Source organism: Arvicanthis niloticus, chromosome 22 (genome assembly GCF_011762505.2).
Source record: "Arvicanthis niloticus isolate mArvNil1 chromosome 22, mArvNil1.pat.X, whole genome shotgun sequence".
Lineage (NCBI taxonomy): Eukaryota > Metazoa > Chordata > Mammalia > Rodentia > Muridae > Arvicanthis > Arvicanthis niloticus.
Genome location: NC_133429.1, coordinates 32,017,268 through 32,031,174, shown reverse-complemented (window position 1 = coordinate 32,031,174; position 13,907 = coordinate 32,017,268). Strand labels below are relative to the sequence as shown.

The 13,907-nt window shown below is 36.6% G+C and overlaps 1 protein-coding gene across 7 annotated transcripts in view; it reads left to right on the top strand.

Moving 5' to 3' along the window:
- Window positions 1-13,907, top strand: part of Nav3 (neuron navigator 3) — a 712,871-nt gene that overhangs the window by 612,736 nt on the left and 86,228 nt on the right. For all 7 annotated transcript variants that reach the window (XM_076920185.1, XM_076920186.1, XM_076920181.1 and 4 more), the window contains 2 exons: window positions 12,758-12,890; window positions 13,614-13,884. In XM_076920185.1, coding sequence (XP_076776300.1) covers window positions 12,758-12,890; window positions 13,614-13,884 — 404 coding nt within the window. The remainder of the gene's footprint in view (window positions 1-12,757; window positions 12,891-13,613; window positions 13,885-13,907) is intronic.

Genomic DNA, 13,907 nt, shown 5'->3' with positions numbered 1-13,907 from the left:
TGCCTACTACACTAGTCCTGTTTGTCTCTTGAGTCCGGGTTCTTCTTAGATTTTGCTCTTGCAGGCTTATCTTCTTCTATCCCTCTTTGTCACAGAAGGTCATGCTTTTCCTCACTGCTGTCAACCTGTTGTTCTTCAATGTGATGCCCTTAAATAAACAGACTTACTTGTCCCTCACTTCACTTGCTTCTGTGTTCCTTTCTTTTCCCTTTGTTTGGATGGAGATTCATAATTACATGCACATTTGAGGATCAGAGCCTGTAGATCCCATGCAAGCTGTGATCTGTGATATCCTGACACTGGAGCATTTTCTAATTTAGTCTATAAACATTAAGGAACTATACTGGGCCAGAGTTGTGCTGGGCTCTGTGGCTGAGGATAAATAAGGCTCAACTTTTGCTCTTTGGAAAAAATGAGATTGATAGGTATAAAGAACTTTATTTAAACAGTAGTGAAGTCATATAAAGTTTATGAATTGAGAGATTATTTATTTAGTCTAGTGTTACTTTTAAACATCGATTCATGAATTTGGATCTTATTCACTCTGAAAGCTCCCCTGATGACTTGTTCTTCTCTTTATGATAATAAAATGTTTACAGGGAAAATGCTCAGTAATCTGTCTTGAAATGATTCTCCAGTGCTTTCTAACAGTGAACCTGAAGTAATAACACATTTTTACTTCAATATTTCCAGTGCTCAAAGCAGCCATTGCACAATATGGGACTATGAAGTTGCATGTATATCTTATACTTAAATATCTCTGATTTTGTATTAAAGGCTTATGGTGGTTAGTTTTAGTGGTCACCTTGACACAACCTAGAGTCACCAAAGAGAGTCTCAATGAAATCTTGTCTACATTAGGTCTACCTGTCTGTGGTTGCTTGCCTTGATTATATTAATTGCTACCACACTGTGGGTAGCAGCTGTCCTTGGATTTAAGTCTTAGACTGTATTATTGGATAAAGTCATCCAAGTACTAGTTATTCATGCATTCATTTATCTCTCTGCCCATTAGTGTAGATGTGGTACAAGTAATGTTTGAAGATCTTTCCCTCTTAAATCTAGGAGGCAGTATTACTTGAAATTGTGAGCTAAAGTAAAGCCTTAGTCCTCTAATTTGCGTTTTTGTCCAGGTATTTCGTCACAGCAATAGAAACATAGCAAGTATACCACATGTGAGGTAAATGTCCATCTCTATTTTTCTGAAAGCACTGGGCTGGTTCTAAACACATCTAGTGTATTGTCCTATATAGAGTTGGCGATTATGTACAGATCTCAAGAACTTGAGTGGGTATTTTAAATGCATAACTCTCTTGCTTTCTAATGACAAATTCATAGTAGAATCTGTGTTTAGCTCACATATAATTTTCAATGTTATTTACAAGTTTTTTTTTTTTTAAATCTGAATTGCTTAGAATGGGGCCAACTGTATACAAGCTTTAATTTAGAATTCAGAATAAAAACTAATCTGGTAAGAAATTAGAGCAAGGTTTGATCAAGACCTTTATAGTACATCATACTAATGTCTTAAGAACTGGGTTACAAGTAGGTGTGGTATTCAAAAATCAAATGCAGCACACACTATTCTACTCGTGATTAGTGATTACTGTCAGCAATAAGAATTAAGCCGGAAAGTGACTGTTAATGATCTATTTATAAAAGCTGGCTCTGATTGAGTGCCTCTAACAGTCAGGATATTTTCCCCTGATAGCATGAAAAGCAACCATGGATAAAATAAACAAGCCTCTCCAGTTATCAAAAACTGCTATAATGTTTTTCAGTAAAGAAAAAAAAAAGATAAAATTGAATGAACAATATATAATATGGTGGGGTAGTTGGTAATATAAGAGGCAAGTCCAAGAAGGCAATACAACATGTGTGGGTGGCAAAGGGTGTGATCAGTTTTTTAAAAAACTAAGTCAGACCTCATTGAGAAGGCTGCATTCCTGCAGAATAAATATATGCATATGCATGTACCCAGATAATGAATATCATATTATTAATAAAGCTCCTCATTCATTTCAAGCATTTCCCCATACCATTGTGTCAAAAATACTCCAATATTTCGAAATACAAGATTCAGGGCAATGTTTTCTAAATAATTTTACAATATATAATCAAGCCATTCAAATTTGAACTATTTTACAGATGTACTTTTTATTTTAGCTTTTAGTAAAATCAACCTACAACCAGAAATCTTAAAACTCAGTACTCAGTGAACATTTCGGTAGAAATTAAAAATAAGGTCTCCTCAGTAGGTGATATTTTGATTATGACCTAAACGGGTTAAAGGATGAGTGTGTCGAGAGAAATAAGTAATTGACATATTCCTTTACATCATTCATAGAAATTAAATAAGGTGCAAAATTGAAATTAAGATTACTTTTGAGGGCCTGAGGTTAAAATATCCATTCTCTATTTAAAAATTATCTCTTTACTGTATGTGCGAAGGTAGGGCAGTTGGCATAGCAATCTGAACAGCCTAAGAGCTGACCACATATCTGCTGTGTGAAGTGTGCTATGTACAACCCATGGGCATACTAAACAGTGACCTACCAGTCTCAGGGATCACTGGGCTTACTTTACCTCTGGATCATGTTTCAAATCTTTGAAATGATTATACAAACTACTCACTTAGTATTTTAGAAGTCTCCATTCTGAAATAAACACAGCATAGTTATTTTAAGCAGATCTGACTTCAAATATGTGCCCAGGGGTGATTATGGGCTACAGTAAGCTTTACCCAGTTGCTAAGTTAAAAAGTAAAAGGTACCACCCCCCCCCCAATCACCTTCTCATTCATTTGGTATTCTAATAATAGGTGAGGAGGAATCTGCCTGAGGGTTAACTGGTTGTATTTTTATTTTATAGGCTGTATAATTTTTGTATTCCTATTACACATTTCTGAGTTTCGACATGTGTATGAATCCCACTAACAGAGAAGTCTCTTTACTACTAACCACTGGACATCACTAAATTATCAATGAAATGGGATCATGCAGCACATAGCCTTTTCAATGTGCTTTCACACACACACACATACACACACACACACACACATGCACATACACACGCATGCACATACACACAGAGTAGGTTTTCAACTGATCTACATCATTGAGTGTATCAATGCTTTACTCCTTTAAACTGTGAAGAAAAAGGATGCTGAGATAAATGTTTTCTAAATAAACCTTTGTTCACAAGTCCAGTACTTTATTTAAGATGGATTGCTAGCTACCAACACATTAGTCTAAATAATCATATAGACTTAAATCATCTCAAAATATTTTAAAAAAATCACTGATAGCATATTTTCTTTTTGGTTGAGTTAACTAGCTGAACTTGATTTTCTTTTTGGTTGGGTTAACTAGCTGAACTCTGTATTGAGGCAGATCTGGATCAAACCACACAGTTTAGTATGTGAGACAGTGAGTAAGTTACTTGTGTAGTTGTGTCTTAGTCTCCTTGACTATATAACACAGAAATGATCTTATTTCCATTGCTGCTGGGTTGCTGCAAGAAGTAGTTACTAGAAAGAACAAAGAAGACTATGTGGCCACTGGTGAGGACTTTATACACACTAGTTGACTGTTAGCTAGCACTTTAAATATTGATAAAGTTAGAATTCTTCATACTCTTTTAAGATATTTGAAATTTTTCTTTGTACATTATTTATTAAGATTCTTTTCTGCAAATATTCATCATTATTATTTATTTCTTTGTCCTTCGTGGAGTAATAATTTTAAGTGTTATCCATAAACTGCATTTTTTTCATTTTACTCTTAGTTCACACTTTCAATAAGGAGGATTGTTTCAAAAAGTCTAGTTGTTATCTTTATGAACCTCATCAGTTTGTGCTTTGAAAACCTCATCTTTTCTAAAGAATGGACCTTCATATTTTCAGGGGACTCTTCTACTTGTCATTCTGAGATGATGTGGAATTTAATTTAGAATTTTATATAAAATCCTAATTTCATATTTTTCATGCCAAAGAGTTTCTTGACACTTGCTAAAAAATTAACCAGCCTTTTAAATATTTATTCTTCCATCTCCAGTATGATTTAGTGCATGGTCATTCTTTAACCTTCTTACTGGTCTTAAGGATGATGGAAACACTGTTGTCATAATTGGATGTTTCTGTTATATTTATGTTATAAATGAAAAGCTTTCAAGTTAGTCTCATATTGGTGTGCTAAGTATATTGTAGTGGCCATATGGAAAGGAAATGTTAAACTTCTTGTATTCACAGTAGACATAAGTGGAAATTCATGCAGAAATAAAAGTATTTTAAAAAAATCAGACCTTCATCCTAGAGCATCAAAAAAGCAATCAGTGAACTTGATAAGATCATGCCCTAAAAAGCCAAAGTTTAAAATTTGATTGTATTTGATATAAAAATAACAACAACAAAATAAAACATAAACATTTAAAATTTTTTACAGCTGCCATGATATAATGCAATTTATTTTTTCAAATCTCTGTAATTCAAAGAATTAATCATTGCATAAAGAATTTAAGGAAAGAAAAAATATATTGAAAACTATTTCTTGTTTGTGGATTGAGAGAGGATGTCAGTATTTCCCAATACTTTTTTATATTTTTTCAGCCAAAATTTTATAGGTTCATTGGTCCACTTTAATGAGAAAATAGATAACTCCGAGTAACAAGAAGCTCCCTAATTTCCAGAAGGTGCAGGGATCCAATTTATAGAGAATTGATCAGCAAAATTCCAAGTCACTTCCACTCAATTATTAGTTTGTGCTAAGCAAAAGATAAAATCATATGACATATTTTTTTTAATTCACTGATGGTTTCTTTAGAAGGTCAGATCAGTTTTAAAGATAGATCTTTTCTTCTATTTCTTGCAATTCAACCTCTTAATAATTACATTTCTTTTCAACTCAAGCTTTTTGTGTACACATCTATCTCTATTGTAAGTTTCAAGTGAAAATGAATTAGGATAATGCAAACCAAGTAACCAGATACTTCTCAATAGATGCTTAGAAGCTGCTTCTGAAATCACATGCAAATGCTAAGGACAAAAATAGCTATAGCAGTTTTGTAAAAGATGCCGGAATCTGGTGGACTTACATGATCTGTTTTTAAGGCTCACTGTAAAGCTACAGCATGGTGGTAATAACAATTAAAATTCCCATAGAAATCGAAGCAATAAGGAACCTTGAAATAAACTAATATGCATAGAGTCACTTGTTTATTATCATAAACATGCCAAGGAAACTAAATTAATAAATTTATGACTGGAAAGGTCATAAACCTATACATTAAGCAAATAACTTGATCTCTCCTTTATGTTGTATACAATTAAAGCTGATTCACAGGTAACCACTGATCTGATCAAGGGTTTCTCAATGGAGAAGTTAGAGAGAAGACTGAAGGAGCAGAAAGGGTTTGTGGCCCCATGAGGAGAGCAACAATACCAACCAACCAGAGCTCCCCAGGGTCTAAACCACCAGCCTGGGAGCACATAGAGAGGGACTCCATCTGTACATGAAGGGGAGGATGGCCTTGTCTGGCATAGGAGGGAGAGGAGATCCTTGGTCCCATGAAGGATGAACATGAGTGGGGGGAGGGGGAATTCAAGGATGGGGAGGTGGGATGGGGGTAGGTGGGGGCACACCCTCATAGAAGCATGAGGAAGGAGGATGGGATAGGAGGTTCCTCGGTGGTGAGGGGAAGGGAGGTTAGAGTATAAAATCTGAAATGTAAATATAATATCCAATAAAAATAAATAAATAAATAAATAAATAAATAAAAAGAAACCTAAAATTTGTAGAAATAGATGGAAGAGACTTGTGATCTGGAGCAGGACTGTTTTAATAGGAAGAATATTGTGAACTATTCACAGTTAATTACTTCATTTCATCAAGATTGCAAACCTGAGTATTGCAACAGAAAGGCCATGGAATGATTGAAATCGATGTTTCCTAAGCTAAGGGTACAAAATTGAGGCTTAGGTGGTGGCTTAGTTTTCAGTTGCCTGCAGTGAAAACTCAGATCTCTAACACTCACATGATATTCGGGCTTGGTGTTTGACTTCTGAAACCCCAGCATTGAAGGAAAAAAAAATAGTTCTCAGGGCCTTGCTGGCCAGCCATGATAAACGAAATATGAGCCCAAGGGTCAGTGAGAAAGCCTATCTGACAATAGTACTGAACGGGTAAGTCTGTCAGGGAGATCTCTGTGAGCTCAAGTAGCTTGGTCTACATGGCAATTTGCAGTCCAGCCAGAGCTACATGATGAGATCCTGTCTCAGATGGAAATAAAATTAAAAATAAGATGTAGAAATAATTAATAAGGTATCTTAACTTTAACTTCTAGTCTGTACATGAACCCTAAAAGTTAGTGCATCCACCATACCAGTATACACAGACAGACACACACAGAGAGAGAGAAAGAGAGACAACTAGAGAGAGAGACAGACAGAGATAAATACAGACATAAACAGACAGGCAGACAGACAGACAGACAGAAACTGATATAGAATGCAAAATTATATACAAACAATGAGAAAGAGTTTGTAGTTTTTCTTCCATTCACACACAGGACTGCCTTCCGACTTAGTGACCCAAAGACTATGTCCATGCAAAGACTTGTACGTGAATGATATTAATAATTTTATTTATAGTGCTTCAAGACAGAAATCATACAATGTGTAAATAAAAACCATGTGAGTAACAATCCCATAATTTATGAAATTTTCATGTAAAGGTAATATTTAGCAGAACTATAGATGTGTAATTTGTGAAAAATAAAAAGGTGCCTTTTTTATAAAATATAGTTAAGGACACTTAGTAGATCTTAACGCAATTAAAAATGAAAGGATAGGAAAATATTTGATGAGATTTGAGACCTACTACTCAGAGCTAATTATGCTGATAATTCTTTCATTAAAAACTATTTTCTATTAAGTTTTTTCAACTTAATTAAATGTGTGACAATCAACAGAATTAATTGCATGGTTGCTATGGAGAATTCTGTTATCTACAAAATCAATGAAGAAAGTCAAATGTCATGAAAACTTAAGATTAGAAAAAAATAACTCCATTATCTTTCAAGAGGATTATCTTAAGTTTGATTTAAAAAGAACTGTGTTGAACAAAATTTTCCTCAAAACTTTCATCTCAGAGAGCTGAAGAGGTTTCTGAGAGGTTAAGGGCACTTGGTGCTCTTTTAGAGGGTCCTGGTTCAGTTCCCAACACCCATATAGTTCACAGTCTTCTGTCATTTCAGTTCTGAAGATCAGATACATATTTCTGACATTTATGGTAACACAGAAACACACACACACACACGTGGTACACCCATATAGTGAAATCAAAACATTTATACAAATAAAATAACAATTAATAAATCTTTTGTTTATTACTGGACTTAACCCAGTTTAAAGTCACCCAGTAGAAGCAGGGTTTTCAAAAGCAAAGCTTCATTTACCAATATAATTCAGAGGCATAGTCAACAACAGACACTATTGGATCTATAGAGATAAATAAAGCACAGTTCACTGTTCACAGTATGAGAAAGGAGACCGAAAACACACACTAAAAGATGGTGGGTCATCATGATGAAGATGCAGCAGTAGCCTGATTAGCATAGCATCTCACCTGCTCACCACTGCCATGGTCACATCCTGAAGATATCAAACCTTCAGAGGACCAATCCTGACTATCACACCATCCGTTTTTACTACTAACCCCTGTCACTGCTCTTACTAGTTTCCATCGGATCCATTATCACAGTTGATATTCTCAGTAAATAGTGAGTTGTTTGAAGAAACGTATCTTATGTATCACAGTTAGTGAGAATACATACTTAGTAATATTTTGAGTACATTGAGTAAAAAAGGGAACATGTATAACCAAAGAATGGCCAGCCATGATTACAACTTCACTGAGAATGAGGCTTCGTATTTGGCCTAGGATCAGCAAACAATACTGTCTTAGTTAGGGTTTCCAGTGCTATGCATGGCCATAGGGTTTCCAGATGCCATGACCAAAGCAACTCTTATAAGGAACAATATTTAATTGGAGCTGGCTTACAGGTTCAGATTAGTTCATAATAATCATGGCAGGAAGCATGGCAGCATGCAGGCAGACATGATGCTGGAGAAGGACCTGAGAGTTCTGCATTTTGATCCAAAGGCAGGCAGAAGGATCTTGACTTCCAGGTGCTAGGAGGAATGTCCCAAAGCCCACCCTCAAAGTGATACACTTTCTCCAACAAAGCCACACCTACTCCAACAAGGCCACACCTCATAATAGTACCACCCCCTGGCCAAGCATATTCAAATCACCATAAATGCCAGTGAACTAAGAGAAAAAATTTTGGAGAAAAAAATTAATGTAAACTACATACAGTAGGTTTTGACCGGACACTCTTGAACCACAATAACAAAGATTGCAAATAAGGTTAACAACCCAGATCTTGTTGTCAGTAAAGAATTGTAGGTTAGCTAATGATTGAGGTTCCAAAATCCTAGCCTTGATTCCACAGTTGTGGAAGGGTTGTTCGTTGCCAAGGAAGACATTCTAAGGTGAGTTAACATAGTGGAGGGCAGGATAGTGAGCAATTCAAAGTTCTCAAGAATAGAGAAATAATATTGGACTCAGAGGAGTTAGGTAAGGATGACAGAAAATATAATGCTTGTCATAAGCACATTTCAGGAAAGGACAAGAAAGAGGACAGAGAAGGCGGCAGTGTTTAAGGGAGGTATGATGTTAATAAAATTGAATACATTCAATAACCTATCAACTATATGCTCCCTGTTAGAGTAGTCAAATCCAAGCAGGACTCCAATGTCCATTTTAGTCCCATTATATCAAGCTTGATTTGAAATTTAGTTTTCATATTCCTTCTATTTGTTCAAAGAGGACTTCCTTTCAGTTTTCAAGGAGGGACTGAAACTTCATGATATTATTAGATTATCATTTCTATAAGTCTAACCTAAGGCCACTATGTTGTAGTGGGGCATTTAAAGGAGTGTCTGATTGTTATGACCACGGCAGCTATAATGTTTTTACCTTAGTATTTAAAGCTAGGATTTGCATTTGAAAGAAGCTCTTATTAAGAGCTGAGAAGAAGATGTCTGATCAGGCAAAGGTCCTTGCCCTGAAGCCTTAATATGTGCACCCCATCCTGCCTAAGGAACTCCAAGAGCAGAACCCACTCCCACTACTTGTTCTTTGTCTGTTACTGGAAATTTTTGGGTCGTCCCTCCACGGTCACCATTTGATACCACAGAATTCAGATACCCTCTTGGGGTTCTAAGTCTCATTAATAAGAAAATTATGAACAGTCTCAAACAAAAGCCCAAGGAAATTATTAATAGAGTTTAAAAGAAACTTGCTCCAGGCTACCAAGCTCTAAATCTTGGAAGCTGCTTGGTGGACAATGAAGAAGAGAATGAGAATAAGCCATGCCATTCAATATAAGAAGAAGCATGGGAGCCTCATGGCAACAGGGAGATACAGGCAGGAAGTAGAACTTTATGAAAGAGTATAGGAGTGTCAAGAAACCCCGAAAGCAGACTTTCAGCTTTGAGAGCATCTGGAAGAACAAGAGAAAACCAAACAAATTATTAAACCTTTTGAGTTAGTATTTATAAGGCTGATGGACTCAGCTGAGCCTCTAGGTGGGTTATAGAAGTTGTGCTAGGGAGAGGCAATTCTGGGAAGGAAGGGTACAGTATATCATTAAATGGGTAATTTTTTGTCTATTTAGCATATCTTATTGTGAGTTCACATTGTTAATACTGTTCTCACCTTCAGAGTGATGTCTTGACCAGGTGATAGACACACAGTTGGATCAATCTTTCATGTTTTGTGTAGCTTGGAATGTTTGATTTCTATCTAAGCCAGAGAAACATTTTTTTTTCTAATGGGCCCACATAAAGCCCTGATAAACAATATGGTAATATGAACTCCAAACATGCATCATGGCATATGCATGTACACACAGACATGCATACATACACAATCAAACACACACACAGTCATACACACACATGTATGTAAATATGAATTTCTTTTGCATGCCAACCCCCTCTTAAATATAATTTAACACTTCCAGGCAGTCTTTAACTTATCTACTTATTTTCTTGATATGGTATATACTTGTTAAGAAACTTGAGGTTAAACTTTAAGTTGATATCGTGGTATTCAAAATACAATTTTAATAATTTATATTCATATATTTGACATGTAAAATAACAAATGCTAAAAGAGATAATAAGTAAGCCATAAACTGTATTTTAAAACTGATATTTGTATTGACTAAGGTCTTAGTTGCAAATTACATGACCTACGTCTGCTAATTTATGGACTTAAAACATGTTAGAAGGCTCTTTGAATTGGAAGATGACAGGAAACATAAGCCCTCTTCTGGCTCTTAGGAAAGCACGGATCCAAATTATGCTACTCCTAGTTAAGCAATGCTTTGGACTTGGAAAACCACCAATGCTTCTAGGGAAAAACTAAGTGACTCTGCCAGGTGAGGAAGAACTCAATGATGCTGACTTGCTTACTAAAGTGGGTATTTTTTTCTCCCTTTGGGTATAAACAGTAGACGACGGTACCTACCCTGCATGACCATTTTCTGCAAGGGTGCTTAGACATGTGAGGTATTTACTGATGCTGTAGCTAACAATATGGAGAGTTACAAAATAATATATAGTTAAAGGTATTCAAAGAATTTGGGCACTCATGAAAGTCAGATATTTGTCTCATGGTATAAAATACACATTAAGATATAATTGTTGTTGATAATAGTCTGATCTATAAAGATATCTGGTAGTAATATATTATGTTGGCAAGCTTGGTTTTCTTCTTAATGATTACTTTTGTGCCATATATACCTAAGTAAGTCATTATTATTTGCAACTTAGGATGGGATTTCTATAGTGTGTTCATTTTGTCCCCTTTATGTTTTATTTGTGCTTTTATGATGAATATTTGAATAGTATCCTCAGCGTTTGGCTCATTTTTTTGAATGAGTTTGAAACCAAGTTTTCATGAGACTTACGTTAGGTTTAATATATAGTATGTATACCTATGGTGCATGAATTTATATATCAAAGCACAGGTGAGTAGCAACATATCAACAGGCTGGAATTCAGACAGCAAATGAGCAGACAATGGTCTCCCTTATACACCCTGAAATCCCTATTCTCTCTCAAGTTAGCTATATATCTTGAAGTTTTTATGTGCTATCACATCAAACACATTGAGTGAATAATGGTATCCAAGCTAGTATGCACTTGGTTATTAATGTAGCCTATATTATTCTTGTTTAGATAGCAAAACAAGTATGGTAAGGGGTTCAGATCCTCATCTTATCCCTCTAGTAAATTTCTTTATGCATCCCATGAGACATGCTTAGTTTTGGAAGCTAGACCATAAGGCAGGAAACGCCTTTGATGGATGTAGCAGGGCACTGTAGTGGCAAGATGTGACATTTCAAAAAGTTTTTTATGTTCATAAATAATTTTGCTTTTATGCATGCATGTATACCACATGTATAACTGGAATACACAGAAGCCAAAAAAAAAGGGCATCAGAGCCCTTGGAAGTGGATTTATAGATGGCTTTAAGCTGCCTTGTAGTTACTGGGAACTAAGCTTGGGTCTTCTCCAAAGGCAGCAAGTCCTTCTAACAGCAGAGGCATCTTTCTAGGCCCCAAATGTGACCTTTTGATTCCTCACTCAGAAGCAGGAGCTGAAGTTGTGTGACAAAGGCCAAAAACAGGAAGGGCAGATCAGAGGCTGTCTTGTTCTCTTCAGAATTGGGAGAGATAAGATGACTGGGTAAATTTTGATATTTAAACATGGTCGAATAGTTATAACTTTAAGATGGGAAAAGCAAGTAATGATTTTCAGATGCCTGGCTAACGCCAATATTTTTTGAATAAAGAACTACTTTTGGGATATGTTATGATTCCAGGTTGTCTTTGTAGGTAGAGGCTGAGAGCCTAAGCTGGAATGTTACTCTTCTCTCAGCATTTTTACTCACGCTGCAGATGTCTGTCTGAAACCCGTGTCTTCTGGTTCTTCTGAAATACCAGTATGGCTATTATTTAATAGATGTTCAGTTCTTTTTTATTATTATTAGTCATTTTATTTGTTTACATTTCAAATGTTATCCTTCTTCCCAGTTTCCTCTCCACAACTCCATCATTCCATCCCACCCCCCCTCCACTCCCTGTTGCCTCTATGAGGGTGCTCCTCCACCCACTCACCCACTTCTGCCTCACCACTCTAGCATCCCCCTACACTGGGGCATCAAGCCTCCACATGACCAAGGGCCTCCATTCCCATTGATGTCTGATAAGGCAATCTTCTGCTACATATGTATCTGGAGCCATGGGTCCCTCCATGTATACTCTTTGGTTGGTGGTTTAGTCTCTGGGGGCTCTGGGTGGTCCAGTTAGTTGATATCATTCTTCTTATGGGGTTGCAAACCCCTTTAGCTCCTTCAGTTCTCCTAATTCTTCCACTGAGGTCCCCAGGCTCAGTCCAATGGTTGGCTGTATCTGTATCTGTATTGGTCAGGTACTGGTAGAGCCTTTCAGATGTTCAGTTCTTATAAATATGGTTCCAAAATGAACAGTGAGAAAATTCTCACGATAGAAGATGTTTTCTGCCTTTATAATGTAAGACAACACTGTGGAAATGTGGGGGTTTCACATTGCTTGTCCAGTCACTTGCTCATTGCTGCTTCATGTCCTTCTTTTTTTTTTCTTTTAGCTGGGATGACAGCAGTTCCGTGAGCAGTGGTCTCAGTGATACACTTGATAACATTAGCACAGATGACCTCAACACCACGTCCTCCGTCAGCTCCTACTCCAACATCACTGTCCCCTCTAGAAAGAACACTCAGGTGAGAGCCATCCTCTCTCTCCTCTATTTCTTTCTTCATTTATTTTTTTTAGTATTCTATTAGGTTGCGGTTCAACTCTTTAATCCGAAGTATTTGCATAAGTCAAATAAGCAGATATAATAAAGACTCACCAACACTGGAATCTGAAGAGTTTTTATTCCTGTAGTTATATATATCCATTGGAACTAAAGCAATGCCCACCCCAGCCTCTTTTGAAGATCATAAGCAGTTTAGGTGGATTTGCTGATGTCAAACCCAGAAAGACCCACATTGACATTTTCCCTCCTTCTAATATTGCTTTATGTAAAAACCAAGTTTAAAAACAGTCTCACATTGGATTCTTCTTGGTTAATTTTATAGTGATCTAAAAAAACAAATTACTAGGCTCATTGGTGACTGGTAAATCAAAAAAGAGCACTGAATATATCCAATTTGTCTTGGCTTTTCTTGTCAACGTTTGTCATAGAACAATCCCTTCCTTTTTGGAGTTTAAATTCTGAACATTTATTAATCCTGACATTCTCTAATATCTACAAAGGAAATTCTATGGCTCAAATTGATGAAACATAAGTGAGACCGTAGTTAAAAATAGAATCATCTCTGGCATTCTTCTGAAGTATAAATCACTGCTTCGTGATTTCCCTACCGGTTATCTAAGCGTGCATTTCAGCCCTGGGTTCACACTTTATAGGTTTTCTTTCATGGGGAAGTTTTTCTTTACAGCTGAAAACAGATGCCGAGAAACGTTCGACAACAGATGAGACCTGGGATAGTCCGGAGGAGCTGAAGAAAACTGAGGAAGATTTTGACAGCCATGGTGATGGAGGGGCCAAGTGGAAGGGTGTCGCTTCTGGCCTTGCTGAAGACTCAGAGAAGACAGGGCAGAAAGCCGGCCTGTCCATGTCTCAGACAGGTTCCTGGAGGAGAGGCATGTCTGCCCAGGGGGGAACACCAGCTAGACAGAAAGCCAGCACAAGTGCACTCAAGACACCTGGTAGGCTTGTCACTTGAGATCTT